General features: G+C 39.5%; 1 protein-coding gene across 1 annotated transcript in view; it reads left to right on the top strand.

Moving 5' to 3' along the window:
- Positions 1 to 8,576: 8,576 nt before the first annotated feature.
- The window catches only part of LOC122670029 (U1 small nuclear ribonucleoprotein A), a 31,952-nt gene continuing 23,470 nt past the window's right edge, over positions 8,577 to 17,058 (top strand). The window contains exons 1-4 of the mRNA XM_043866969.1: positions 8,577 to 8,732; positions 9,002 to 9,174; positions 9,440 to 9,533; positions 15,902 to 15,996. Of these exons, the coding sequence (XP_043722904.1) occupies positions 8,648 to 8,732; positions 9,002 to 9,174; positions 9,440 to 9,533; positions 15,902 to 15,996 (447 nt within the window). The 5' untranslated portion in view covers positions 8,577 to 8,647. The remainder of the gene's footprint in view (positions 8,733 to 9,001; positions 9,175 to 9,439; positions 9,534 to 15,901; positions 15,997 to 17,058) is intronic.

Raw genomic sequence — 17,058 nt, 5'->3', positions numbered from 1 at the left:
ATAGAGAAAACTTCATGGTTCCAACGAACCTGTATGTCTTATGTTTAGCAACTCGAGTTTCACTTTATGTGATATAAGACATACCTTAAGGCTAAAAAACAAATGCCCCAGCCTTTGCTCAAGGTTATCACATACCCAAAGACTTTATAACAAATACATATACAACATGCCAATATGTAAAACACCCATGTGTCAACAAAACTACACTTTATTGAATAGAAAATTCATGCCACAGACAATTGATATATGAATACCAAAATTTATCAAAAGATAACGCACATATGCAAAATTTATTACACAATAGAGCAAAAATAAAATGACTCCCACTAAACAACCGCATCTAAAGATGCTCCCAAGCCCATACTGACAATGTGTCTCTCAAAAACATTAGGGTGAAGGCCTTTAGTTAGGGGATCAGTAACCATATCATCTATACCAATGTGCTCCACTGTAATGTCACCATCTTTGACCTTTTCCTTGATGGTCAAATATTTGATCTCCATGTGTTTAGACCTTGTGATACCTTTATTGTTGTTGATAACCAACACTGCAGAATTGCTATCACAATATAACTGGATAGGTCTATCCACAAAATCAAACACTGTCAATTCCCTTATGAGATTCCTTAGCCAAACTGTCTGAGTAGCTGCCCCATAACATGCTACAAACTCTACTTGCATAGTTGAAGAAGTAATCATTCTCTGCTTCGTGCTTTCCAAGACACTGCCCCTCCTGCCATTAAGAAAATATAACCTGATGTGGACTTCCTGTCATCCTGACAGCCAGCAAAGTCAGAATCTGAAAACCCTACTAGCTGCAGGTCTTGAACACGTCTGTAGATCAACATATAATCCCTTGTCCTCTTCAAGTACCTCAAAACCTTCTTGGCAGCAACCCAGTGGTCGTGACTAGGGTTGGACTGATATCTGCCTAGAAGTCCTGTTGCAAAAGCAAAATCTGATCTAGTACAAACTTGAGCATACATGATGCTTCCAAGTGCACTAGCATAGGATACCATCTTCATCTGTTCTCTCTCAGCATCATTTTTAGGGCACTGTGATAAGCTCAGTTTGTCTCCCTTGAGAATTGGAACATTCCCAGGTTTACAGTCCTGCATACTGAACCTCTTTAAGACACGATCAATGTAACCCCTCTGAGAAAGACCTAACAGGTGGCGTGCACGATCTCTGTGGATCTCAATGCCAAGAACAAAAGATGCTTCACCAAGGTCCTTCATGTCAAACTCCTTAGACAACAACTGCTTTGTCTCACATAGCAATCCAACGTCACTACTTGTAAGCAAAATGTCATCCACATAAAGTACCAGGAAGATAAATTTCCTCCCACTCACCTTGCAGTATATACACTAATCTACGTGGTTCTCAACAAAACTGAATGAAGTCACAACACTATCAAACTTTATGTACCACTATCTGGAGGCTTGCTTGAGGCCACAGATAGACTTCTTGAGTCTACACACAAGATGGTCTGAACCATCCAAAGAAAAACCTTCAGGCTGAGCCATATAGACCTCCTCATCAAGGCTTCCATTAAGAAAGGCAGTCTTCATGTCCATCTGGTGTAACTCCATGTCGAAATGAGCTACTAATGCCCTAATTACCCTGAAAGAATCCTTCGAAGAAACTGGTGAGAAAGTCTCATTATAGTCAACTCCCTCTTTCTGAGTAAATCCCTTGGCTACCAGTCTGGCTTTAAACCTCTCAATCTTACCTTCGGAATCCTTCTTGGTCTTGTACACCCATTTACATTTAATGGGCTTGAAGCCTTTAGGTAACTCAACAAGCTCCCAAACACCATTAAGTCTCATCGATTGCATCTCATCTTTCATTGCTTCCATCCATAAATCCGACTGAGGATCAGAAATAGCGTCTGAATAAGTAACTGGATCAACCATTGGACCAATGTCATAGTCATGCTCTCCCAGATAGACCACATAGTCGGGTGATATGGCTGACCTCCTCTCCCTGACGAATCTCCTAAGTGGAGCCTCCACAACCACCTCCTGAACCTGAGGAGCTTCAGCAGGAACATGATCAATGACAGGTTCTTGAACCTCAATAGGTACAACCTCTGGTGCAACAGGCTCTGCATCTATCTAAATAGGCAGAGGATAAAATACGGTCGTCCGAACCCCACTACTTTCCTGTACAGTCTGAGAACTAGTACTACTCTTCTCGGCCACATCGAACTCCAAAAACTTAGCTATCTGAGAATCCACAATTCTTATACCTCCACTGGGATTATAAAAACGATAACCCTTTGAATGATCTGGATAGAAACAAAAAAACAATGAGTTGTTCTTGATTCCAACTTGCTCAATGCTGGATTATACAACCTCACTTCTGTAGAACAACCCCAAACTCTAAGATGGTTCAAGCTAGGTTTACGCCCAGTCCACAACTCGAAAGGAGTCAATGGAACAGATTTGGAAGGGACATGGTTAAGGATATAAAGGGTTGTTCTCAAAGCTTCACCCCACAAAAACTCAGGTAAATTCGTCCTACTAACCATACTCCTTACCATATCCATAAGGGTGCAATTACTCCTTTCGGCCACCCCATTTTGCTAAGGACTCCCAGGCATAGTAAACTGACGTATTATCCCAGAATCCTCCAAGTACTTGGCAAACGGGCCCTTAAGCTGTCCAGCATCGCCATATCTATCATAATACTCTCCTCCCCGGTCAGATCTAACAATTTTTATGACTTTCCCTAACTGTTTCTCAACTTCAGTCCTGAAAATCTTGAATTTCTCAAGAGATTCAGACTTTTCCTTAATTAAGTACAAGTAACCATATCGGGAATAATTATCAATAAAAGTGATGAAATACTAATTTCTACACAGTGTGGCTGAGTAGGGTCCACTGATGTCAGTGTGAATGACCTCCAACAGGTCAGAACTACGGACTGCCAATTTCTTCTTTATCTTGGTCATTTTACCCCTACAACAGTCTACACAAGTCTCAGGCTCATCCTCAAGAGTAGGCAGGATATCAGACTTTATCAGCCTTTCTACTCTCTCTTTAGAGATGTGCCCAAGCCTTTTATGCCATAAAGTGTAAGACTGTTCCTTAGGCAAGGGTCTTTTGAAAATATTTTTTTTAACATTATAAGAGACATAGATTTCATTGGGAGATAGACACAATCTATACAATCCATTTGACATAGTGTAACAACCAACTTTATTCGAATTAAAAAGCATTGCAACCATATTATTCTTTATTTCAAAGGAGTAGCCACACATGTCCAAACTAGAAACAAAAATTAAATTCCATCTAAAAGAAGGTATATAAAAAGGGTCTTTTAACATCAAATTAAAACCACTATCTAGAATTAAAATGACATCTCCCACGAACTTTACGTCAACTTGTTCATTATCCCCACGAAGAGCTTTGACTCATCCTTATTTGGTTTTCTCCTGCTTCTAAATCCTTGTATGGTAAAAGCAACATGATTAGTTGCACCACTATGTAGCCACCACATACTTGATGGGGCTTCGGATAGGTTGGATTCACAAACAAAAGCCAAAGAATCAATACCTGTACTCTCTCGTTTGGCTAACCAAGCTTTGTATTTCGCACAGTCCTGCTTTATGTGACCTTTCTTCTTACAAAAGAAGCAACGGTCACCTCCTTTCTTGAAAGGGGCTTTCTTCGGACCCAAATTGTTGGTCTGACCGAACTCTTTGTTATTTCCCTGAGCATCCTTCTTGGTAGGATATTTGGACTTCTTACCTTTTGGGGTACTGGATTTAGAGGCAAACAAGGCTACATGGGCTTTGTCTTTCTTCAGTTTCTCTTCCTCAGCTACAGCTCTAGAAATCAAGTCATTAATGGGCCAGGTTTCATCAGCAGATCTATAGTTGGTCTTGATAATCCCAAATTCAGGTGGAAGGGTTTTCAAGGCTTGATAGACAATACAGGTGTCAGGAAGTGAAACATTCAGGGCTTTGAGTTTAGTTTGGTAATCAACCATCCTAATGATATAATCCCTAACTCCTCCAGAACCATTATAAGTCATGTTAAAGAGTTCCTGCATAAGGGTTCCTATTTCAGCATTAGATGAGACTCGGTACCTCAGTGCCACTGCAACCAACAACTCCTTAGCAGTGTAATTAGAAGGGAAACCACTTTTCAGATGCTCCTTAATAGTCCTCTTCAAGGACAACAAACAGAGACGATTACTCTTCGTCCATACAGCATGTACTGTCTTATCATCATCAGTACTTCTGTCATCTAAGTCTGCTGGCTTGTCCATATGAAGAGATATATGAACATCAGCCATCTCCATAGCAAACAAAAAATCCTCTTTCCATTTCTTGAAGTTTGTGCCCGTAAGAATCTCGATAGTAACCATATTGTTATTGACAGAAAAAGTGACTGAAAGAAAACAAACAATGTATATTATTAGCACAATGTGAGTAATGTGTAACTTAAAAAAAAAAAACCATATAAGTACACCTTCTGGAGAATTCACAAGCATCACCATGTAAACACCTTTGGGCAGAATTCATGATATGCAGTTGCAATACCCTCCTCACACACCAGCGACCATGAGAATATATTCTAATCCTCGATAATCTACCACCTTTGGGTGTATAGACATCTTGGATCAGTCAATCCTCAACCATATGCTGCATGTGTGACCCTCTAAGCACCAATACACAATCACCACCTTTGGGTGTATAACTCTGCATTAGAACTAGAGAAATCCCATTACCATATGAGACCGATATTCCATAAACCCAATCAAGAGTGCCACTTTGGCGGTCACCACTTAATCAAATCCATGAAACTCTCTCATACAGGGACATACTTTATGTTACTCACATAAACCATATTGTGTGTAATTTTAAACTATATGACAAGAGAATAAATTGTCCAAAAATTACAACATGTGCCAATCACATCATTTGAAAAGGTTTGAATTGCCAAAAAGCAATCAAACATAATTTACCAAAAATGCTAGATTATAAAAGTGAACATTCTAACAATATAGAATCATGCAGAAATCACATAATCATAGTAGAAAATTTCAGAATATTAAAAAAAATTCTAGAAACCATGCAAAAGGGTAGAAAAGTAATAAAAAACCACTATTTTGCAGTTTTTCATAAATCCTGAGGTATAAAATATATCCAAATTACATATCAAAAAGTAGGAAATTTTGAGACAAATCCAACGACACCTGAATCGCCCCAAACGGAGCTCCGACGCTCCCAGAAACGCCAGTCAAAGTTTGCATGTACAAAAACTGGCAAGGTTAAAGATTCCAAAATAAAAAAAGGAATATTCTAGAATCAAAACGGGATTCAATCAAGCAGTTCAACCGGCGGTTTGATTCGGTTCGGTCTAGCCGGTTCACCCACGCGAACCGGACCGGGCAACAGTCAATACACGGGTCAACGGGTCGACCCGATGGGTCACAAATCTGGTTAAGGGGTCAACCCGGAAGGGTCACCGGGTCGACCCGAATTGGCCTCGGGTTAACCCAAATGGGTCACGGGTTTGACCCAAATGGATCGCGGATCGGGCTTAACGGTCTGACCCATATGGGTCAGGGTCACTGGTACCGGGTTGACCCGCGGGTAAGGCCAAAATCCTTTTTTTTTTTTTTTTTTTTAAAAACCCAGCGAGCGAGTGAGATCACTTGCCAAAGTCCACCGGCGCGTGAGGGCACATCCAGCGGCGATCCACATACCAAAATGCTCGCGACGCCAAGACCTCCAACCCCATATGGTCGGTTTCATTTTTCGTCGGTCGAAAATTCTGACAGTGGCCGGAAAATGAACGGATTTGACAGGGAACCCCATAAATTTTTTTTTCGGCAGATTGATTCAAAACAATAATGAACAAAAGCCACAAATCAATCCATATAGGTTCATTAATCAAGTCTATAACCGCTCTGATACCACATGTAGGATTAAAATCCACCCAGGATCGCAAATAGACTGATCAAGAACACATCCAATATGTGACAGATTCGTTCTAGGGAGCGTACCTTCCTTCGGATCCATGGAGACGACGAAGAACGCAGCGGAATAGCACTTCAGTCTTCTCCGAAGCAAGGATCCTCTCCTCTAATCTCCCTTTTAGCACTGGCTCAATGGTAGAACCCCTTCAGTCTCCGTTTCAGCAAAGTGGTGTTACAATGTGTTGATTGAAGTTAGAGGAGGGACCTAGCTTCCCTTTTATACAGATTACCATAGATCCTCCCATTACAGATCTAACGGTGATCTGTGAGCCTACACTAGCCAGTCCATATTGGAAACCCTAAGATATTGCATATCTACCTTATTAGACCAACCCTTTAGAAATGGCAGTTGCCACAATTAATAGAACCCACTAAATAGGAATGAATATAGAATAAGAAATAACATATTCTAACAATCGGATTGCAATTGGATTTCATCCACTCTAAACTATAAGATCCAATTCCCACGACCACCTAATTGTGAGTTATTCAAAGTGAGGGAATTGATTGATCAAAGCAACAGAAGATGGAATGAGGAGTTATTAGATAGCTTTTTCCACCCTTTGGATAAAAAGGAGATTATGAAGATAAATTTGATCCTATTTCCTAGAGAGGACCAAAAAATTTGGGGGATTGTCCGAAATGGAGTGCACTCTATTAAAATGATGTACCGTATGCTGTCAAACTAGAGAGATCATCATTACACTTCTCAAGCATCATCATCCTGAGGCTATGAGTGTGACATTATCCCCACTAGTGTTTGGAAAACAATATGGAATTGTAAATCCTTACCAAAATCAAATCATTTCTTTGGCGAGTATGCGCACAAGGCCTAGCATGTGGGGAGGGTCTTCTTAAAAACCTCATTTAAAGGGACCCGAGTTGAAAGAGGTGTGGGACTGAAGTTGAATTAGCTAATCATTGTCTTTTTAGAGTGCTCATTTGATAAAGCGATATGGTTTGGGAGCAGTCTTTCCTTCATTGTTCCAAGTTCTAGTTCACCAAAGCTTGCTATGTGGCTTCAAAATTGGGACCAATTCCAAATTCCCAACAAAGAGAGGGGCTGAGGTTCTTAGCCTATGTTCCTTTATATGTTAGTATAGATGGATCGCAAGGAACAACTTAATTTATGGAAGGACTAGATTCCAGTTGAAGTGATTAACAAAGCACAAGGGGCATTCAAGGAGTTTTGGTTTTCATCTAAGGATCATTGGATGAAACATGATGCCCCAGGCCCCCAGCTGAACATCGAACTACCCAACTACCTTGCTAGTCTGCTCCTCCAATATGCTCTTGTAAGGTAAATTCTGATGCAACCTTACTAACAAACACCTCCAGTGGAGGCCTTGGGGTGATAATTAGAAAACACTTGGGAGTTCCTTTGTTTGCATCATCTGATCCAGTAGTATTCGAAGACATTCTGGTTGGGGAGGCATATGTGGTCAGATCAGGTATAGTTAGCGCTGTGGAAGGATGACTCTCACATACCATTGTAGAATCTAATAATGCATCCCTAATGGGATTATTATCAAATCCAACCTCCCCCCCCCCCCCCCAAATTCCATTGCTGGCATTGTAGCTAATTTCCAATATTTAGTGACTGAGTTTACAAGATGTAGATTCTCTTATGTATTTTAGGGAGGCCAATGGTGGTGTAGATGATTCCCCTAGCTTGGAAGTCCTTGTCATTGGTAGGGGTGTCAATTTTAGGCCCGGCCTGGCAGGCCTGATCGTTTAAAGCCCGAACCTGTCTGGCCCGATTAATAGACATGTCAGGCTCAAGCCCGACCCATTTATAATCGGTCATTCTTGGTGCAAGGGTTTAGCCCGACGGTCACCCAACCGACCTAACATAGACCTGCCTAAGCCCGAACCTTTTAGCCTTACCTAGCCCGACCCTTTAATGACTACATGAAATTCTCATTTTACCCCCAATGTCCATAAACTAAAGATAGGCAATGTAAAGACATGTTTTTTTATATAAAAAGGAGAAAAAAGATAGGTTAATACCGTTAATTGAACCTTACCTTCGGCCAAATGGTTAGGGGTTAGAGGATTTGTCACATAGACATGTTTTTAGTCACATACCGTTTATAGTTAAACACACATTTAGCCTGGTTAAAGCCCAATTAAGAAAGCCAGATTAAAGCCCTGGCCCGACCGATCGAATATAAACTGTACCATCCCCATCCAATGTAAGCCCAATTAGATAAACAGTCAGGAACAATGTAGACCTTCATAACGGTCAAACCCTGATTAGACTTGACCGATTGACACCCCTATAGTCATTGACATGTAAGACAGTTTGGCCATCATCCATTCCCTGGCTTCAGAAGGAAGCCGTCTGCTCCAATGTCTCATCCTTCAGTATTATTTATTCTTACCAAAATTTTTTAAAAAAATTAAGCGGTCAGTAATTGGCGAAATTTTGCAATCCAACGTCTCACCATGGCAATAGGATTCCAATCCAACGATGAGAAACCTAAAAGCCAGTTGTATGTTCTATTAAGTAGGTGACGCACGTAAGAAAGGCCGCGAGTCCACTAATTTCCTATGATCTGCCGCTGCGCAGGGCTACTGTCTTTTCTTCGTGCTAGTCATTGAACTTCTCTCATCGTTTTGGCGCAAAAAGTAGTGCGTTTGTATGCAAGTATATGCTTGCAGAGATGAGCACAGTCGAGATTCCTCCGAATATGACCATCTACATCAACAATCTCAACGAGAAAATCAAACTCGTAGGTACGGAACCCATCATTTCTCTCTCTCTCTCTTTCTCTCGCTCTCTCGCTCGCTCGCTCGCTGTTTCTATAAATTAGTCTTCAACTTCTCTTATTCCTGTTAGGTTTTGTTTTAGTCTTCTGTTTCTGATGCTTGACACTTTTTCTCGAAGCTTTATCTGGTTTGGGCCAGCAAGAATAAGGGTTTCTCTTAAACCCACTGCTCTCTGCGTTTGACTAGTTTTGGATTTTATTGTCTTCTATTGAATCTAACGAATTGCTCTAATCCAGAGCTGAAGAAGTCTTTATTCGCGGTTTTCTCACAGTTCGGGAAGATCTTGGAGGTTTTAGCATTCAAGACTCTGAAACATAAAGGCCAAGCTTGGGTCATCTTTGAAGAAGTTTCCTCGGCCACCAATGCCCTCCGGAAAATGCAGGGTTTTCCGTTCTATGACAAGCCAATGGTACGCCATTACTTAACTTCTTTCGCTGGTTTGTTAGTTTGGTGCTTCTTTGTTAGCGGGAATATCTGATGTCTGTATTAGGTCTGGTGTTTATTTCACCTGATGAACCGTAGCCATTCTTAGCTAAGAGGAATAGATTTTGTACGCACACGAATTGGAATCCCAAATATCTATACATGGAGATATAGTGTGCATGTTTAGCAGAGATATTGTGTATTGCTCCTACCCACTTTATTATTTGATGAATTATATTTTGTCAATACAGAGGATACAATATGCAAAGACAAAATCAGACGTGATAACAAAGGCTGATGGTACTTTTGTTCCTAGGGAAAGGCGAAAGAGGCACGATGATAGAGGTACTGCATTGCTCTTTTGGTTGTTATTTTCCCTTTTGATTCATTCTACGTTCTTCTTTTCAATACTGATTTTTGTATATTCAAATGGCTTTTTGTTGATTCATATGTGCTTTGTTAACTACAGATAGAACTGGTGGTGGTCTTGTTGTTTAATCCTCTTTCTTGGGACTGATAAATAAGGAAACTTGTGGTCCTGTAGCAATTTTTAGATTCGATCTATATTTCTCAATGTGCATGAATTTATTGATATTTGGAATGATATTATGCTAACTATAGGAGCATAATATCATTCAAAATAAAGGTGGTATCCAAAGCTGCAATAACTATAGAAGCATAAATCTAATGAGTCACACTATAAAACTTTGGGAGAATGTCATTGAAACCCGTTTGAGAAGAGAGACTCATATCTCGGTGAACCAATTTGGTTATATGCCAGGTAGATCCACGACAGATGCTATCTGCTTATTGAGGAGGCTTATGGAAAGATATAGAGGTAGCAAGAGGGATTTCCTTATGGTCTTTATTGACTTGGAAAAAGCTTATGATCGAGTCCCTAAAGATTTAATCCGGCATGTTCAAGTGAAGAAAGGAGTGTTGAGTAAATATGTGGATGCAATTAAAGATATGTATGAGGGCGTGGTGACTAGTATGAGATCTGTGGGAGGTCAGGGTAAAGAATTCTTAATCACGATTGGGTTACATCAGGGATCAGCCTTAATCCTTTATCTATTTGCGTTTATCATGGTCAACCTAACCAAGAGCATCTAGGTTGAGGTCCCGTGGTGTATGCTCTTCGCTGATGATATCGTTTTGGAGGATGAGACTAAAACGAGGATTAACGTTAAGTTAAAGTTGTGGAGATCAACCTTGGAAACAAGAGGCTTTAAGATTAGTAGAACAAAGACGGAGTATATGATGTGTAATTGTAGTCATACTATGATAGATATTGACATGGTGCGAGTTGAGGAAAGAGAGATACCGTAAAGTGACTATTTTAGATATCTGAGGTCAATCATAAGTAAAGAAGGTGACATAGGTGATGATGTTTCACAGAGAATTAAAGTGGGATGGATGAAGTGGAGGGGTGCGTCCGGAGTGTTGTGTGACCGACGTATTCCTTTGAAGCTTAAAAGAAAGTTCTATAGGATTGTTGTACGACCGGCTATGATGTATGGAGTAGAATGTTGGGCAGTTAAGAAGTGGCATATTGAGAAACTATGTGTAGCAGAGATGAGGATGTTAAGATGGATGTGCGGAAAAACTAGGAAGGATAAAGTAAGGAATGGACATTTTAGAGCGGACTTGGCAGTTGCCCTAATCAATGACAAACTCAGAGAGAGTCGTTTGAGGTGGTATGGTCATGTGGAACGGAGGCCTAGGGATGCCCCAGTAAGGAGGAGTGATTTGATCCCAATTGAAGGAGCTAAAAGAACTAGGGGCAGGCATAAAATGACCATAGGAGAAGTGAGGAAGGACATGCATAGTCTAGGTCTTGTACCAAGTATGACCTTAGATAGAGCCTATTGGAGGGCAAGGATCCATGTTGCAGACCTCATTTAGCTGAGATTCTCCTGACTGACTGGGTTGTGCCTCTTTCCTCTTACTTTATTCTTTCATTTCTCATTTTTGTTTTATTTTCCATCTTTCATTTGTCATTTTCCATTTTTCTTTTCTCATCTCATTTCCCATCCCTCTTTTCCCCATCTCTTCATTCCCCTTTTGTTTAGACCGCAGTTATCTCTACTTTGGTTTGTTTGGATCCATGTAGCCGACTTCATTAAGTTAGGATAAGGCTGAGTATGTTTTTGTTGTCGTTGTTGTATTATGCTAGTTTCCTTCCCAGTTGATTACCTGATCATTTGTTGATTACTCTAGTATGATTCCACTGTGTGTTACTTGCAATGATTAATGAGCGGAGGAGGATCTTGAAGAAGATTTTCCTCATAGAATCAGAACTCGATGGATGAAGTGGAGATGCGTCTTCAGTGTATTAGGGACTAATCTACCAGTCAAATTTAGAAGAAAATTTTAGAGGATGGAAATGACATCAGTTATGTGGAGCAATTTTGTAAGAATGCCCTTTGGGTTATGAGACCAGCTATGTGGACAATTTAATAGGTCAGGACGTCAGGTAGGAGACCAGTGTGCTTATGAAACTAAAACTTATAGAACTAAGGGTTGGCCTGTCAAGAAACACCTAGAATAGATGTAGATGAGATGTGAGATGTGGATATTGCGTGGAAAACTTGTAAGATCATTCACAAGGATCAACAATGGGGATGAATGGGGAGGGGGTAGGTAAGAACTCTAAAACCCTCCTAGATAGGATCCCAAGACAGACCCCACTCAAATAGCAAACCCCAAAATTGACTGAACTCTCAAACCTCTCAGATTAACACCAAACTCTAGGAAACAATAGATAATAGGGACCAATTGGGGGGGGGGGGTAGGTAAGAACTCTAAAACCCTCCTAGATAGGATCCCAAGACAGACCCCACTCAAATAGCAAACCCCAAAATTGACCGAACTCTCAAACCTCTCAGATTAACACTAAACTCTAGGAAACAATAATTAATAGGAAGGGTAAGAACCCCTCAAAAGATGGAATGATCCGATGAGCGGTTTGGGAGTAAGTTAGGAAACAGTGAAACTGAAATTAAATCCAATCCAACCAATGGATTGGTCTGAAATTTAGATCATCTGATTCAATAATCTAAATCAAACCCCCAAAGTATTAAAACAATCCAAAGGCTGGATTAAAATTAATTTGAAAATCCTAATCGGACATATCGGATAAACTGCAAAAGAGGAGATTTTCAAGTTACTCCAGAAGCAGGGCTTATGAAGCCCTCAAACCCTGGTGGAGTTTGCCTCCGAGGGTGTTCTCTTTTAGTTCCCAAAAGCTAGGTCAAATCTGATGCACAGAATGCCCTGCAGTAGTCAAATTCTTAGACTGAAAATAGGCTACAGAACAGGGGAACCGTATATACAGTTAGATCACAGATTGAAGGGATTTATTTGATCAGATTAAATCACTATTACCTGAAACTATATCAGTGATGAAACCCAGACAAAAAGTGATAAAAAAAACTTATAAACAGAAGTGAATCGATTGAGAGGAAAACAGTACATGGTATAGCACTAAACAGAATATATAGAAGAAAAAAAGAGGAAGAAGAATCAAGGCTTCCCACCTACGGATCAGTTTCTCACTGCTATGGCTTCTCACCCCCTAAACTGATTCACACAGCTCATGTGCAAGGCAAACTCCATAGCTTTCAATATCCAAATTGTGAATGGCTTTAGCAGCCTTACCATGTTTATATAGACTGAAATATAAACTCCTATTCTAACTAGGAAAACTGAAAGCAAACTCCTACTATGAATAGGAGTACTAAAAAGCTATTACAACTTTGCTGAATAAAAAAAAAAAAAACCTAATAACTTACTATTCCTACTTGAGCTAGGAATGAAAATGAGCTACTACTAAGCCTATTCCCGTATGCCTATCTTGTACCCACATTTTAGGCCCATTACAAAGAAAACACATGGAATCAAAGGTCCAATGCATACATAACCCAACCCAAGGCTTATGTCCACTAAAATAAGCCCTCTAGGTCACTTGTTTGCATCAACCAGAATGCATTAGTAGGTCCGAGGATGCAACTAATATATAGTGCTTGACAGACTATGTGGAGAAGTTTAGAAAGAATGCCAATTGGATTTATATTTTGGAGGTATTGAAAATCTCTGCTGAAGTCACAACAGGCTTTTGAAAGATAGAATTTAACTTTTCTATCTGGTGTCAAATGCAACTCTAGCTTAATGTTCTAGTGTAGTTTTTGGTTGAACTTCACTTAGGTATCTCCTTGTCTTGTTTCTATCTTGTTTTTTGTAAACTTTGGATAAAAATATGAGAGTGATAAGTCCTGGAATTGTTAAGAATCTTGACCTCTGATCGAAGGCACGCTGGTTTAAGTTCATTAAATTGATATGAAAGACGTAATATCAAGTACCCTTCCTCCTGTTTGATGGGGAGGATGGGTTCAGAATCTGGTGGTATAAGTGAATGTGTAGGCAAACAGATTTACCAATTGGTGTAAGGTTTTCATGCTGCTCTATTTAGTGGTTTGAGATGCTTGATAGGTGTGATCCCTCTTGCCTTATTTTCTTCATCATCATGATAGATGCTTTGAGCAGAATTCTAGAAATGCTATTACATTGGGGCTGCGAGAGGGCTTTGCTATCCCTAATATTTAATGGTCTTCCATCAACAATGTGCAGATGACATTGGTTTGTTTGAGGAATCTCGTATGCTATTCTGGTACTAGAAAGATGTTTGGTATTTTGAAGCAGTGATCTGTTTGGTCATAACTTTTTCTATGATGGATTCTGATGATTGGTATACCTTGGAGGTTTTTTTCAGTCATAATGTGACACTCTGAGAAGGGGTTATTAGAATCCAATCATTTCTTCTCCAAGGCATTAATGTGGGAACAAAAACACACACACCACTGGTTGCTGAATGATGCCTTCTTGGGACTTTATAATTACAATTTACAGCTGATAAATAATCCAAGTTGAGTGACTTTTCTTGGTGGAGGTAAAATTATGACAACTATGAGATCCAAGCATTAAGGTGGAATAAATGACATTGATGCTAATAAGGAAAGGTTTCAAAGTAAGACAGTTACAGAGGTATAGCCTTTGTTTAAGAAGTAAGTTAAGAAGACAATGTTTCCCCTCCTTTTCTTTTTATGGAATATCTTTATGTTGCAGGCTGTGATGGCTTGTATTATCTCAGTGATGCTTTGTGCTACTAGTAGTAGTAGTTAACTCTACCAAGCATAGGTAAAATTATACAATTTCTCTTATTTTTCATTTCTTAATTCACTGAAAACCATGTTTAATCACCACATCAGAAGCTTGATCTTGTTCTTCAGACCTTTGCACCTTAAAAGAATCTAGTTCCATTTGCAGGTACCCCCTTCAGTCACCATAGTGATGCATTCTGATATCCAACTCTTGGATTTCACACTGCTCACAGGCCCAAGGATAAGAGAAGTCGCAGGGAAGAAGAAGCAGAAAAATTAGAAATCATGGGGAGGGGAAAGAGGAGATTGTAGGGGAGAGAGAGGAGAGATAAGGGAGAGCATTTTTACCTTCCAAATTTTTTTTTTCTTCTATTCAATGTAATCAAATCATGGGGTCTGAACATCCTTCCATCATATTTATAAATCCTGATTGTTTCAGGAATACATAAAAGAAACAAAGTAAAACTATAAAGAAAACCTCCTCCTACCGAAGAGAAGTCTTAACTAACTCAAACAACTGAAAAAACTTCTTCTTAAACAGATAAGGATACCTCCTTCCAGCCACAGGCTGCTTTTGGAAGGGTCTATAACTGACCAAACTCTTAAAGAAAGAAACAATGCAGAAAAAGGAAAAACTCCTCTAATCGTTGGCTGACAGTCCTAATCTATCTTAGCAACTTAATTAATACAGCAGAAAACTAACCCAAAAGGCTGGACTTATAGCGTCCTAACCCAGCCTCACTATTACAATAAATAAATAGAGAAATAAACTCACATGACTTGGACCGAGGATAAGGTTCCTGAAAATCAGGAAACCTGGAACTGCAAGCTGTAAAACTTTTCCAAACTGGGCCCCACAAGTCCTGGTCTCCAGGATTAACCTTCCTTGAACCGCAGGGTTGATTTTAGACCTGAAACTGAACCCAAAATTGGTTCAAAGGTGAACCAAGACCAACTGCAGGAATTTTTATGCATTACATTGTCTTCCATATTACCAAAACCCCAAGTCCTAAATGTTAGGGGCCTTTTTTTTTGATAGGTTAACAGAATGAAATTCCTCAAATTTGCTAAAACTATAGAGTATAGTAAGATATTCAAGAGAAACACAAGTAAGATGCCCCCTATAAAATCACATCCCTGTCTGATAGCAAAACGAAACAAAAAATGAAGGCTAGTGGGCCAGTGGCCTTGTTATTTCTTGGATTGTTACAAATTGCAACTTTGAACATTTTTTTTTATTGTTAGAAGCCACAATGATAATGTTCTCAATTTCTCATACTTAGGTTTTTATATCCAAATTCATCCAAATCATGTTCAAATTCAAGTGATTGTCCCTCTGTACCACCTTTAGCATGGTTTTCTGGGAACAGACATACGTTTCACTAAATTACTTACAGGATTCCTGTGTGCAGTATATCTAGAAGTTTTGTTCTCTTTGTGCCCAAAATATTGTTTCATGTTAGCATTGTAATATTTTCTACTTACAGCAGTGTATTCTTTTAGTAATAATATTTTTCATTTTTTTCTGAAGATTTGTGTTGTCCTTTAATGCAGCTGAGAGAAAGAAAAAAGAACAGCATCATGATGCTAATCAAGCAGGGATGGGTTTAAATTCTGCTTATGCCGGTGCCTTTGGTGCAACACCTCCTGTAAGCATGTTCTATCTTTTAGATACAGAATCTACCTATGCGTACACCTACATTTTAATTCTTGCTTACATGATTGACCCATTCAACCATTCCATTGAAGGTAAATGTAAATTTTATTAGGTGTCTATATTGTGCAGTACAGCGACAAAATATTCTTCAATTGAGTTATAGCTGGGATAAGGATGTTGGGACGGATGAATGGTTAAGTGGAAGGAAACAATTAGGAATGAGTAACCCCTTCGAATAAAGTTGATTAGTGAATCTAGCCTTGTGCATGAGAAAATGAATGCACCACATTAGAGTGTCATGGTGAAACTAGAAGGGCAAGGAGAAGGCAGGAAATGAAACATTGAAGTGGTTAGGAAAGAAGTGACTGCTTAGTGCTTAGGCAAAGAAATTTATGGACCTATATAGAGTGACATGGTGGAACGGGATTTGTACCGCAAACCCAAGTTGTTGGGGGATAGGCGTAGTTGATAAATGGAGCCATAGAATACTGCTTGTATATACTTTTTCAAAATTCTTGATTTTTTCTCTAATAAAAAAGCTCCATCGTACATCTCCACAACTGCTTCAGTATGACAGTAGAATGGTTTTGAGAAAGATATGTTGGAGTAAGGACAGTTAATCCTTAACAGTGTATAATTAATCTGGAGTTGGGTAGTTCTCCCAACCTTCACCATTTTTGAAATGAAATGCAGTAGGCATGTTATTGCTTCCCTATAGACCGCTGGAGATCTATAGGACCTCCCCCATGATTGTGACTTTGACTGTTGACATGGATGCCATTGGGGTTCATTGACCTTGTATCACTTTTTGCCTCCTCCAAAGATCCAGCTGTCTCTGGAATTGGGTAACAAATAGCTCAATTTGCCCTTGCTCCTAACTACAGCTTACCATATTTCAAGTGTATAAAGTTGATCTTTTCAGTGCTTCACATTTTTCAATTGGTCACATGCCTTTATCTTTTTTACTTGTTTTTCTTTCTTCAAATTCTCAATTCTCTGATGAAAATTGGAAAATATGGCTGCACCAAATGAGGGGGCTCCCTCACTCTTATCT

Source organism: Telopea speciosissima, chromosome 7 (genome assembly GCF_018873765.1).
Source record: "Telopea speciosissima isolate NSW1024214 ecotype Mountain lineage chromosome 7, Tspe_v1, whole genome shotgun sequence".
NCBI lineage: Eukaryota > Viridiplantae > Streptophyta > Magnoliopsida > Proteales > Proteaceae > Telopea > Telopea speciosissima.
The sequence above is the reverse complement of the archived record's forward strand: the minus strand, read 5'-3'. Positions and strand labels throughout refer to the sequence as shown.